Source organism: Anabas testudineus, chromosome 9 (genome assembly GCF_900324465.2).
Source record: "Anabas testudineus chromosome 9, fAnaTes1.2, whole genome shotgun sequence".
NCBI lineage: Eukaryota > Metazoa > Chordata > Actinopteri > Anabantiformes > Anabantidae > Anabas > Anabas testudineus.
This window is the reverse complement of record NC_046618.1, coordinates 6,686,394-6,699,324: the sequence shown is the minus strand read 5'-3', so window position 1 is coordinate 6,699,324 and position 12,931 is coordinate 6,686,394. Positions and strand designations below refer to the sequence as shown.

Sequence of the window (12,931 nt, the reverse complement as noted above, 5' to 3'; positions counted from 1 at the left end):
TCACAAAACAAAGTTTAGAGCTGGATTTATGGGCTGGCTCATCATTGCAAGTAAACTGACCCCCTTTATTTTGAGTGATTTGAAAGCTTTCCAGTAAAATGCTTTTGTGGCCAGTATGTAAACACTGCAGTGTATCTTAATATACTGTAAGACTAAAAGCATGAGAGTGGAATGACAAATAAGCAGCATGGCAAAAGAATTCTGGTTAAGTGTGTCCAAACATAGCCTACTATAATTACTGATTTGGAGAGCAAAAGACCAGCTGAGAAAAAGTGCAACATGGGAATGATGAAAATGATTTCAGACGCTTGCTAAAGGAGAAGGAAAGGAATTGAAATGGGCTTGAAAAGATGAATGTTTTGCAGTCTTCACATGTATTCATTGCTTATGAGGCTACATCAAGGATGCAAGTACCATTCATTTTCTTCCCACATGTCTCAATTTATTACATTTGTTACTTGTAGTAACAAGTTTAAACTTTACTTTGCTGTCAGACCTTTCCGTGTGCAACTTATTTAAATTCTGTTCTCATCAGTAGCATGCCAACAGATGTTGAGCTACAGGACCTGTCCATTAACAACTGCTACGCCGCCATTCCACCGCCCCAAATGAGCTCGGTGCCCATTCACAGTAAGGTTGGATCTAAATGTAGGCTCTCTGTCTGACTTGGCCAGCTTAGTATTCAGTGCCCTTCCCTGCAGTCCATTATTGCAGTTACAGTCTCTTAGAAGTAGAGGGAACAAGGCTGAGCACAGGAAAAAGAGGACAGAGCAAACAGGGCTAAATGAATGGATTCCTCGTCTGCTTATGCTGTAGACCTGATCTTTTTACAAACATGATTTAACTTCAACTATGTGGGTTGTTGTCAAAGACATGATCTCAGTTTATTCACTTAAGTCCATAAATCCTGACTATAGCAGTGTCATCAAACAAACGAATGAGTGTTATACAAAAGAATGGCGAGGAGTCCAAAGAGGAAAGAGAATAAATGAAAGCTGTTCTCTGATGTAATTTGTTTGGTGTTTTTTTTTTCTTTATAATTACCTCCAGAGATAATTTATGTTCATTTTTGTTAACAACTGTAATGCTAATAGAAGTCATAGGGGAAAACAGAACATAATTTAGGCTATCCCATATATGTATCGTAAAACAGTGTTTGTAGAGACTGAGTGAGACATGCAGACTGAAATATGTCACTACCTCCCATTCTTCTTGTTAGCATCTGTCAGTTATTTACTGTAAAATATAAAGTGTGGAATTTATATTGCAGACTAGCAATGACAGAGTCATTTCTCTTCTTCCTTCCTATCATTTAAATGCACATTTAAAAAAGCACTTAACCTGAAAACAATTGTGTTGAATTACTTGCAGATATTTTGGGCATTTATCAGAAGCACCGTGATCATTAAATCTTCATCAGTGCAGGAGCTAAATGCTCCTGCAGTGCCTTCACATCACTATAATATGTTGACATATGCTAAAACAGCTGGGGGACTACTGGAAGAAAACCGCTGCCTGGAAAATATCCATATATTTTGTATTGCCGCTAAGTTTCAGCACCCACCACATGCCATCACTGACAGAAAAGAGCTGAAAGTATACCATCAACACAATATTTGTCTTAATTAGCAGAGCAAACACGACAAGGTAATACAAGCTCCACAAGCATGAGGAAATAAACTTGAGTTAATGAATACATTCCCTGGCCACTCGATTACTGTGTATTGTGTTTATTCTTATATTATAACTTAAACACAGACTTGCTCATACACAAAGTGCTTTATGATTGGGAGAAACACATATTTGAAAAACGGATGTTATAAGGCCTTTAGTGGTGATATTTTTATGTATGGTTCTAACTTTGATTCAACATCTGATCCATCAGCCTGGCAGTTTTAAAAATAGCCATACCTAACTTTGAATAGAAATTCAGCTTCGGTGAGTCAGACATGAAAGGTGTGCTAGATTTAACCGAAGTCCTGTTCTTTTCTTTCTTTCTTTTATTTTTCTTGCATTGACAACTGATAAGTTGAACAATAACAAAAAGCGCAGTCAAGTTAAGAGATTTAGTTATTGTGTTACTCATTCTGTCACTCCTGTGCTTAGCGAGCAAGGTTCCCGTAGCCAGTTATTAAAATTAACATCCTTAATCATTTTCTCTCAAACAAGAAGCCTACAGTTTGAGATTCTGGCTTTAATTCTTCCACTTAATACAAAGAGTTTAGGTGACAGACTGTTGTAAAAGAGGCAGGTGAACTTTTATAGGTTTTTGCACACATTAATCTTTTACAACTGTGTGACAGATGGAGGCATAGACAAAGAGCAGCAGATGAACAAGAATCCTTTTATGTAGAAGCCAGAGCCACTCTACATAAATACATCTCAAAATGAATTGCTGAGAGGTGGAGCTTTGCAATACAAAATCCAGTTAAGCAAATATCTGTTCTAAAGGTTGTAACAAGGAGCATCCCAACTGGAAGATCCTAGTCAATATTATTTATAGATTTTAACAATGAAATTAGAAGAATCTGGGCAACACAAATGTCTTTGTGTCTGGGATAACAGAGAATAACAGAGATCTTCTGTTTTCTGTGTTTAGCTGCATTACATGAACAACTTCCTCCTTCTTCACTCGGCGCAACCAAACACTTTTCCCGAGGCATCATCTGCTGTGCCCACTTGAGTATCCCATATGGCTAGATATATATAATTTAGCACATCATAAATATACAATCCCCACCCTCCTGTGCATAGACATGGGTATGAGGATCCAACAACACTTATCACAGTCTGTTGTGCTTTGGTAAATCCAGGAGGGCATTGAGGTTTTAGTGGAGCAGTGATGCTGGTGTAGTGCCCGTGACAGCCAGCTGTTAATTCAGTCTGACAACGGGCAGATATCTGGCAGACTAATGGCAGATGGGGCTTGAATCCTAGATTTATGGAGATAAAGTATACCCTCTCAGAAAGCGGGGGTGGGAGATCTGGGTGGGAGGTTGGGGAGTCAAATACTTTTTTTTTCAGAGTGGTGAAACATTTTAGAGTTTATCTGAAGTGTAGAAAACATTCTGGTTATTTCTGGACATTTGCATCATTATCATAGCAGAAGGGAAAATCTTGTCTATTATGCAATAAAAATAACTGCACAGCCAACCAGATTTGTGTTAGAAGTAGTCGCAATCTGTAAGGCCCAGTTTTAGAGCGTTTTTATCATCAAAGCCATAGAAAGTAGTAAAACATGAGCATGTATTTGAAATGACATCCGTAGCGCCTAATTATAAAAATCAGCACTAATAGTTATTTATAGAGAGAAAAGTCATTCATCTGGCCCAGTTAAAGTAGTAAAGGAAAATAATTATAGCCATGGCCCACAGGAAAGTGTGAATTCTCGCTTTAATGTTACTGTTTTATTATTTCCACTGTGAATCTCCTGTCTTCCAAATAAGCCATTTTGGATTAGATGAGCTTTTATGCCCGCCATGGACGTATGGGATGTTTTTTGTTTTGTTTTTGTTAACAGGAGTGTGTGTTTGAGTGTGTATGCTTTTGTTACTCCTAGCTTCTTTCAGTCCATACACAGGGTTAAGTCTGCCCTCTAATGGCTTCAAGAAGCAAAGACAATATGACATACATATTTACATGTATACATATTTACACATATGTGTAATTTTACATAATTAGGAATAATTTAGCAGTGATTGCAGCTGCAAATTTCCTAAATATTAATCATGGTAGGAGCTAAAAGGTTGATTTTGGTTGCTAAATAAAGCATCACTGATTTTTCTCATCATTAAAAAAAGTTGTCATTGCTGAGTGATTCAAGCACTTACACTGTACTTACCTTTCACAAATTAGTCATAACTGGAAAAAAACACAACAACAACCATTAGAGCTGTTACTTTGGTCCCATATTTGGAAAGACCCAGCAAATGACGTATATCACTCATCAACTTTGTCCCTGTTGTTTACATAAAACCCTCCTGGCCAGGGCTCTGTCCTGCCTGAGTAGGAGGATCGCACATTGTTATAATACTGTTAAAGCAGAGCAGGTACAGTAGACACACAGGAAGAAGGGAAACATGTTTTTAACGACTCTCTTCTGTCTGCTGTTACTGTGGCCTGGCTTTAGCGCGCTGATGGGATCTCCATTGGACGAGGTAGGTGGAAAGCTGCGGGTGAACAGGAGCTCTGTGGTTAGCGATTTCACTGCTCGGGACTTCTGCAAAGTACATTGAACTCTTCAACTTTAAACTGTTTATCATCCTGTGAAAACCCATAACCCGCAGAGAGTCATTAGTACATTTACTGCATTTACACGTGGACCATTAACAAAAAAACTAAAAGCCTTAAAAAGATGTTTTGTAATTCAGTATTTAGGCCACAGAACTCCATTTGGTTTAAAGGTTTAAAACCTTATTTTTCTAAAGGACCTTAAATGTTATTGCTGTTTGTTCCCCTCCAGAAGCTTTTTCATCACACCTCTAGTCAACATGAGACTGTTTCCTCTCCTGATTCTTCCCCTGATGCCTCAGGTATGTGTTCCTGTGGCAGTGGGGAGACTCACATATTACACAATAAGTATTGTGTGTGTGGTAAATCAAAGTCAACCGACAACTTGTTATATGTGTTTCACTACAAAAATGTCTCTATGTCTCTTGTGTGTTGCTTTTTCTCTTCACAGCGCGGCTTCGCCGGTCAGCAGTATTGCCTGATATTACACATCTGGAACTGCTGGTCGTAGTAGGACCAGATGTCCAGCAGGTCCACAAGCAGGACACAGAGAGATACATCCTCACTAACCTCAACATTGTAAGTCTGAGCACAAACATGCAGTAAAGGGACAGTTTTCTAAGCTGCCGATGCTTTGTTGCCATTTATGTGCTTTAAATGTCTAGTAGAACAAACGTTGCAGTACATATGAGGCCGGTCTGAGGCATAATCAATAAATAATGAAGACAAGTAAAACACAACACTGCTTTGAGAGAAAAAGCTGTTCAGATGTTGTATGCTGAAATGTTTCCATAACCACTCTAGAGAGTAGACTGCAATGCTATAGAGCCATCCCAAAATGTATGAAAGTAACTCATACACCAATTTCCACCCAGGCCTCAGAGCTGTTGAGAGACATGACCCTGGGCGCCAACATGCGAGTGCACCTGGTTCGCATGATCATCCTGTCGGAGCCAGAGGTAAGTGGCCTCCTGTTACAGCTCATGTTCAGAAGAAGAAGTTCACATATGACCAGATGTTAATCGAATTCAGACTGGGTTAATATAATTTAATATTCAAAGATACTGAGATAATGCTGTTACCTATTGAATATGTGCAAAAGTGGAGCAACCTCCACTTCTCTCTCTCCTCTTTTTTCTTTTTCTTTTTTATTAATTGTTGTTTTTATTTGCCACCCTTGTTATCATGTCCCCTCTTCCAGGCAGAGATCCAGCTGTCTCCCAACATCACCTCTTCTCTCAGAAGCCTTTGTGACTGGGGCAGAAGGATCAACCCCTCCAATGATACAGACCCACTACATGCTGATCTCCTGTTGTACATCACGAGGTATGTTGGTGGCATGTACATGGGCCTAGTATACATAGATGTTTCATCCAGGATAAATTATGCATGAACAAAACATGTTTAACTATAATGTTTTCCAAATCCAAACCAGGTATGACCTGGTGTTGCCTGATGGGAACAAGCAGGTCAGGGGAGTCGCACAGCTTGGTGGGGCTTGCTCCAGTGAATGGAGCTGTGTAATCACTGAGGACACAGGCTTTGACTTGGGGATCACAATCGCTCATGAAATTGGCCACAGGTAAAGCAAATTCAAACGGCCAGCACACAAAGCGCAGTACCAATATCAGTTTACATGGCAGCTCATAAAACTTTTAAGGTAGAGGTCTCTTTTACACATTGGTATTTCCATACTTCATTTTACTAAGCCTCGGAATCAACCATGACGGAGTGGGAAACACCTGCAGCAGGAGTGGGTTCATGATGGCCTCTGATGGCGGCTACAACAGTGTGGATCTGACCTGGTCCCCCTGCAGCAGGCAGCAGATGCTCACATTCTTCAGGTGGGCCAAACTGTTCAGAGCAGCTGTACATGAAAAAGTCTCTCATTCATCACTGTTGAAAGGACATTTCATCTATTAGTCATAGCCTTAAAGTCTTCAACACAAGTTGGTGGAACTGATTCCATTTTCACATTTGAGAAAGGCAAGAGAAATGTTTCTTTTTAAGTATTTGAAACTCTTTACTATCACATATTAAGGGTCTGTATCAGTCTTTCAATGTGATTCACATGCGAAGGACAAATCTGCTGTAGTGTGGATTTAGGAATGAGGTGTCACATGCATTACTGTTTCCAGTGAAGGGAAAGCTGAGTGTGTAAAAGACCTGCCGGTAATGCAAGGCTCCCTGCAAGACTGGAAGCCTGGTCTGTACTACGGAGTGGATGACCAGTGTCGTATAGCTTTTGGTAGCACTGCAAGAGCCTGCTCCTTCACTAATCCTGACCTGGTATGTACATATAATAGCAAAGTGATGCCACCAGGTGGCAGTTTACATCAAAAATACAATATTTCCACACTAGTAATCTTTCTAATATTGGTTTTCTTTACAATAGCCAGTTTGTCGTGTTCTGTCCTGTCATGTTAACCCTCACGATGACAGTTCCTGCAAGCGTCTGCTGGTTCCCCTGCTGGATGGGACAGAGTGTGCACCTAAAAGGGTACTTCTCAGTGGTCAGTGAATCATTTTAGTGCAGTCATTTTCCCCAATGTGTTGAAGAGATGCACTCTTCTCTTGCAGTGGTGTTTAAAGGGGCGTTGTGTATCCACTGATGAGCTCAGCCCCTCTGTAGTGGTGCATGGCTCCTGGTCCAGCTGGTCTGAGTTCACCCCATGCTCACGAACATGTGGCGGGGGGGTCACTCACCGCACACGGCAATGCAACAATCCAAGGTAACAAATGTGGTGTGAGGATAAGTCAAGCACAGCGCTGAAGATCCTCCTCTGTTTTGACAGAGCTTATTTGTTAAAATAGCTACGATGTCCAATTTTCAGGCCTGCTTTTGGAGGGAGTGACTGTGAGGGTCCAGATATTGAGGCTCAACTTTGTCACCAGAGGGTACGTTCTTACTGGTTCTGTTTACAGTGGGCCTTCATGCAGTTGTTCTGTACTACGTACTCAGTGGATCATTGTCCACAAAATAGTCCCAATTTTCAACGATCCCTGTTTGCAAAGTGGATTATTCACAGATCAGTTTTAGTTAAGACGTCCTTCAACTGGGGGTATGGTGGATTGGGGCTGTAGGTGCGGACTTGTCAGTAGGATTCACACATAATGACATCATGTTTTTCTTACCAACCTCTTGTAGCCCTGTGTGCGCACTCAGTTGGATTTCATGGCAGAGCAGTGTTCCCAAACAGACCTCCACCCCCTCCACCTGCAGCTACACACAGCTTCTTTCTACACTTGGATCCCAGCTGTCGGCTTTGCACGAGGTGGTTCTAAATAGAGCTTTCAGTTTGCTCCATGTGGTAGAGGAATAAAACAATAACGCTAACATTTTCTTATCATCACCAGGAGATGAACAGTGCAGATACATGTGCCAGTCCCAAGGAGAAAACTTCATAGTGAGCCGTGGCTCTCAGTTTGTAGACGGGACTCGCTGTGAATCAGACAGTCCTCCTCCCTTTGGCACAACAGCTGCTTGTCTCAGAGGGAAATGCCAGGTAGAGATGACAACACTAAACAGGACAAAGAGCAGATGCAATCCTACTCTCTCACACTCAGCCTTAGCCTTACTCCTTTTAAAATGTACTCTGTGTCTCACCAGTTCTTTGGCTGTGATGGTTTGCTGCATTCAGGGACAGTGAGGGATGTGTGTGGGGTGTGTGGTGGAGATGGATCATCCTGCAGTTTGACCTCTGACTCCTACAGTGGTGGTCAGGCCAGAGGTAGCAAACAACCGTGTGAAGTTCAACCCAATCGTTTACGTCATTTATTAACCCAAAGTATTAAATGTGATCTGATTCCTGCAGCTTAAATAAAATGATTTTTGATTACAAATCGACAAACTTTAGGGTTGAAACTGTTTCGACAAAACAAGCTATTTTAAGATGTTCTCTTGAGATCTGGGAACACAAACAAAAAATAAATAAGTAATCATAGTTACAGTCTTAATTCTTTTATTTTCTTCCATGTTGTAATAATTAAATTATTTCTTTTTCAGAATACACCACCTTCCTGTCTCTGCCAGTGAATGCCACACAGGTTCATATTGTCAACAGGGCTCCTCTCTTCACTCATATGGGTGTGTTATCATTTATTTGATTCACATTTGTACAATAAGTGTATTGGGACTAAGATGTGGAATGATTTTTGGTATTTGCTTCTGCAGCTGTAATGGTCGGGGATCGGTACATTGTGTCTGGGATGAGCAGTATGTCCCTGAATATGACCCACCCCTCCCCACTGGATGATAACCGCCTTGTGTATCACCTCCACCTGACCCCTGACCTTTTGCCTGAGATGGAGGAGCTGCTCCTGCCTGGACCACTGCAAGAAGAAATAAGCATACAGGTCAGGAGAGACAACTCACTTTTATAGGTTTACTGTAGGGTTGTAGCTTTCACATATATGTAAACTTGTAAATTCATGTGTGCATGTCTGACTTGTTCTTTGCTTTGCAGGTCTATCGCAAATACGGAAAAGAATACGGAGAGAAAACGAATCCAAACATTAGTTACCAGTTCTATTTACCTACCAGAGACAGCGACTGGGCAATCAGAGCACCTAGAGGCAAATGGATTGTCTTCACAACGCCCTGCTCTGTCTCTTGTGGACTAGGTGAGGAAATAACAATCACGAGTCAAAGTGAAAAGCACAAGAAAGTAAACACAACTTGTGAAACTTGATTAATTTTGCCATGTTGATGGGGAATTTAATTGAAGGTGTTCCCAAGGCTTTCTTTTTACACACATTATCTTTTCTTACAGGTGTACAGAAGCATGTATCTACCTGTGTAGATGACAATACCAACCGACATTTGGAGGAGCACAACTGTGAAACACCCCCTCCATCCACACCACTCCACACAGCCTGTCAGCTCTCACCCTGTCCCCCCAGGTTAGGTTCATACAGCTCAGCTCTGCTTTTCTACTTTGAGCTCATATACAAATACTGTATACAGTATAGTTCATGTATAGCTGGGTATACATTATATGAATAATTTACTGTTTTATAGGTGGGACACAGGGAGCTTTGGGCCTTGCAGTGCCTCCTGTGGTGGAGGAGAGAGAGTGCGTCCTGTAAGATGTGTTCAGAAACATGGAGCTGAGGTGGTAAAGGTTGCAGACTCTGAATGCCCACCTGATACAGCTCCAAAGGCTGTTGAACAATGTAACCTACAACGCTGTCCTGCCAGGTAAAAGGTGTACAGGGACTACACTGTACTGGCAATCACTGAGTACCTGTATTAAATATATAATAATTATGAAATAATAAATACAATTAAGAGTGCATGGGTAAAATCAATTCCTGTAACTATAGAAAGTGAATCATTTCATATTCTATGAAAATCCCCTTACTTGTGCTTACAGGTGGCGTGTGTCAGAGCCAGGCGAATGTTCAGCAGTGTGTGGACCAGGAGAAGCAAAGCGCACTGTGTCATGTGTCCAGTCAGAAGATGGCCAAGACGTGGAAGTGGATCAAAACCTTTGTTCAAAGCAAATAAGACCACCTCACACAGTGCCCTGCGTGGTAGATGTCTGTCCCATTGGATGGGAATCTAAGGCAGAGGTAATGTTAAAACTGACTGAAATCTTGGTTTTATTTCTAAATGCCAAATATGTCTAACCTTTATTTTTACTATTACCAGCCCATGCTGAAATCTGGTTTGATGCCACGCTCTAAAATAGCATCTGTGCATGTGTGGAGCCCCGTTATCAGCCAGTGCTCAAAGACCTGTGGTAATGGTAAGTGGAAAAAAAAATGTAATCACCTTCCTTCAAAACTAGCATGTCATTATCACATAAGGACAACCAAGCCTGATGATTGCATAGGAACCCTGCAGGTCTGGTTTTCTTGTGTGGACCACCAGACCAGATTGGGGGTGCCTGATTTCCACTGTGATGCTTCTACCAAACCTTCTCCTCACCCTGAGACTTGCAGCACAACTCCCTGCCCTCCCATGTGAGACCTTCAGGTTTTAATAAATATAGGATTTTAGAGAAGGGCAGCTATTCCAATGCAAATAGGGTCCAAAAAAAAACACAGCATCATTATATTTTTAACAACCAGGTGGCGCAATAAGCAAGGGGTCTGCAGTCTAACGTGTGGAGGAGGGGTGGCTAACAGGGTGCTGTACTGCGCTCGAGAAAGAGAAGGCGTGGAGGAGGTGGTGGAGGATTCAGAGTGCAGTGACTTTCCCAAACCCACAGCTGTTGTCTCATGTAACAGCCACAGCTGTCCAGCAAGGTAAATCAAACACAAGCAGACACATCTGCACATCTGACAGCAGCATTTGTAAAGTCAAAAATCATCTGTCCAGGTGGAAGGTTATGGGAACATCACCCTGCTCAGTGTCGTGTGACTTGGGTATTGCTCAGAGGACTGTGTCTTGTGTCCAGTCTGTCCATGGCAAAGAGAGTGTAGTACTGGATTCAAACTGTCATGCAGATGTCAAACCGGCCACCACAGTGCCCTGTCTGGTCCAAGTGTGCACCTTCAGATGGGAGGTGAAACCGTGGAGCCAGGTACACTTCATAGCAGATAATTATTTTGATTATATTAAATATTAGACTAACTTCTTAATTTAAATGATCATATCCGTGTTTTAGCTCATTATCTTTAAAGGACACTGACTTTTCAGACAGGTACGGTTCCGACTGCCCAGGTTCAGGCCTACAATACCTGAATTCTGTGTGTTGTGTGTTATGCTATTGTGATGTATCTAGCGTGATGTTATGACACTGTGACGTGAGCTTACCTCCTGTGTCGTGTTGTCAGTGTTCAGTACCCTGTGGATATGGGATTCAGTCCAGAGCTGTGTCCTGCATGGGCCCCTCCAAGCCTGAGCCCCTCAGCCCACTGCTTTGCATGCATATTCCCAAGCCCATCACCATCCAGGGATGCTACATGAGTAGCTGCACACGCACGGCAGATGACGCGCCTAGGACCACAACTGTGACACCTACTGAAGTGAAGGCCAACCTTACAGAGGAGGGATGTCACCTTTCTCCTGCTCAGATCCACAAAGAGCCACCCGTGGGCAAACTTCCTCCAAGTTCAACACAGACAAAAACTGTCCCGCAGACCATCAAAAAAGCCACCCTAACACCTAAACCCAGTTAGTGCACCGAAACACTGTGCAGTTGAAGCTGCTGTAGCTCTATCATTACAATACATGCTCTTTTCCAGGTATATGTGGACAACTACTTCTTGAAGAATCAGGCATAGTGGATCTGACAAACGTAACTGGCCGCTGCACAGTATCCATAGGTCGACCCCTGGATGAGGTCATCCACATTACAGTGGGGTCTGGCTCCTTAAACTGCAGAGAGAGTAAGTTTAATCAAACATCTAAAAATAGCAGGCTACGATTGCTGCAAAATAAATGTCTGTAACACCATTCATGTCTTCCTCCAGAGGAGTATGTGGCATTTTTTGACCGACTGGCATTCATCAGGAAGTGCGAGCAGGTAGCAGGTAGTGAGCTGACCACCAGGACCAACGTCCTGCTGGTGCGTCAAAATCTGCTCACTCCTGGGAATGGGGTTTTGTTCACCTACAACTCACACAAAAACACGAAGAAGAGCCACCATCAGGGTAGGACAGCATTTCTTCAGTGGTCATTGTGTCCGGGGCTAAGGAACTGTATTTTCTGTAAGAGGATTAATGAGAGAGGGTGATTCCTGCTCTTCGAACTGGATGCAACCATAACTGAATTGAGCCTATTGTTGTAGCCTATTGCAACATACCGGTGCGAAACTGAATCTAGAGATTAGTATGCAGTATTGGAAACACTGGCACAGTCTAATGCAATCCAATACAAAAGCCCTGTGACAAATGCAGTGAGGCTGATAAAATTATGAAGCTCAGAGTGCTACAAGCTATATTAGCACAAGTGATGCCCAAAGAACTGAATCAGCAGCTGAGACTATCTCAAAATATGTTCAACATTTTGAGCTTCACATATGTGATACTCATTGCTAGACAGTTGCATTTGACTGTATGTGCCTTTGATGCATTAACCACTTTAATGTACTGAGTTTTGAATCCTGCAGATTGTGACACTCAGCTGTTTTCCTCCAACGGTGTCTTTGAGAATCCGACCACATCCGACACTAACCACACCTGTCGTGTGCTCATCAATGCCCCGCCCTTGGTGAAGATCAGAATCCAGGCGCTGCACATAGGATTAGTATTCAACAGCACCAACTCCCAGTCTACATACATTATGGTGCGGACATGTTGTTTCAATATGCTGCATAATTAATAGGAAAAAAACTGCATGTGTATTAACCTCTATATAATGTTGTTTTGTGTGTCTTCTTCAGATCCGGGACATTGATGTCTTGAAGACCAACGTGTTTAAAGGCCAACAGCTGTTTCTGTGGCGCTCCTCTGGAAATATGGCTGAGATTGAATTTCATGGAGACTACCTGCATTCCAAAGGGAGCTTCAAAGCTGAATATTCCTTCACGCGTCTTTGATGTGATGATAAACGTTATCTATGTTGAGTAGTTTTCACATTTTCTATTTAAAATTTCTTTAGTTCACAGTTCCTATGTTTTTGTAACAGCTATCAACTTCTATTCTGTTGAATATTTGCATTTGCAACTACCTGCTGTATGTGCTAACTGTTTGGATCTGAAATAAAGATTAAACAAGCAAGGCACTCAAAATCTTTAAGTGAGGACAATGT

The 12,931-nt window shown here is 42.0% G+C and overlaps 1 protein-coding gene across 1 annotated transcript; it reads left to right on the top strand.

The window, feature by feature from the left end:
- The first annotated feature begins 3,986 nt into the window (after nt 1–3,986).
- Nucleotides 3,987–12,853, top strand: adamts13 (ADAM metallopeptidase with thrombospondin type 1 motif, 13). The gene is made up of 29 exons (XM_026343598.1): nt 3,987–4,157; nt 4,463–4,532; nt 4,682–4,809; nt 5,106–5,189; nt 5,432–5,556; nt 5,666–5,812; nt 5,940–6,074; nt 6,369–6,519; nt 6,626–6,730; nt 6,811–6,962; nt 7,065–7,128; nt 7,379–7,505; nt 7,588–7,736; nt 7,841–7,961; nt 8,237–8,317; nt 8,405–8,586; nt 8,697–8,853; nt 9,003–9,132; nt 9,251–9,430; nt 9,606–9,804; nt 9,884–9,980; nt 10,068–10,197; nt 10,306–10,482; nt 10,556–10,760; nt 11,014–11,353; nt 11,425–11,568; nt 11,653–11,832; nt 12,291–12,466; nt 12,564–12,853. The coding sequence occupies exons 1-29, from the start codon at nt 4,080–4,082 to the stop codon at nt 12,717–12,719; spliced, it is 4,170 nt and encodes a 1,389-aa protein (XP_026199383.1). The 5' UTR covers nt 3,987–4,079; the 3' UTR covers nt 12,720–12,853.
- Nucleotides 12,854–12,931: the final 78 nt, after the last annotated feature.

What these genes read in the sequence shown, in the direction of transcription:
- adamts13 (XM_026343598.1), top strand. Translation starts at nt 4,080, where the DNA reads ATGTTTTTAACGACTCTCTTCTGTCTGCTGTTACTGTGGCCTGGCTTT. An exon ending in TCATCCTGTCGGAGCCAGAG is followed by an intron (nt 5,190 to 5,431) that starts GTAAGTGGCCTC and finishes CCCCTCTTCCAG; the next exon opens with GCAGAGATCCAGCTGTCTCC. An exon ending in AAGAAGAAATAAGCATACAG is followed by an intron (nt 8,587 to 8,696) that starts GTCAGGAGAGAC and finishes TTTGCTTTGCAG; the next exon opens with GTCTATCGCAAATACGGAAA.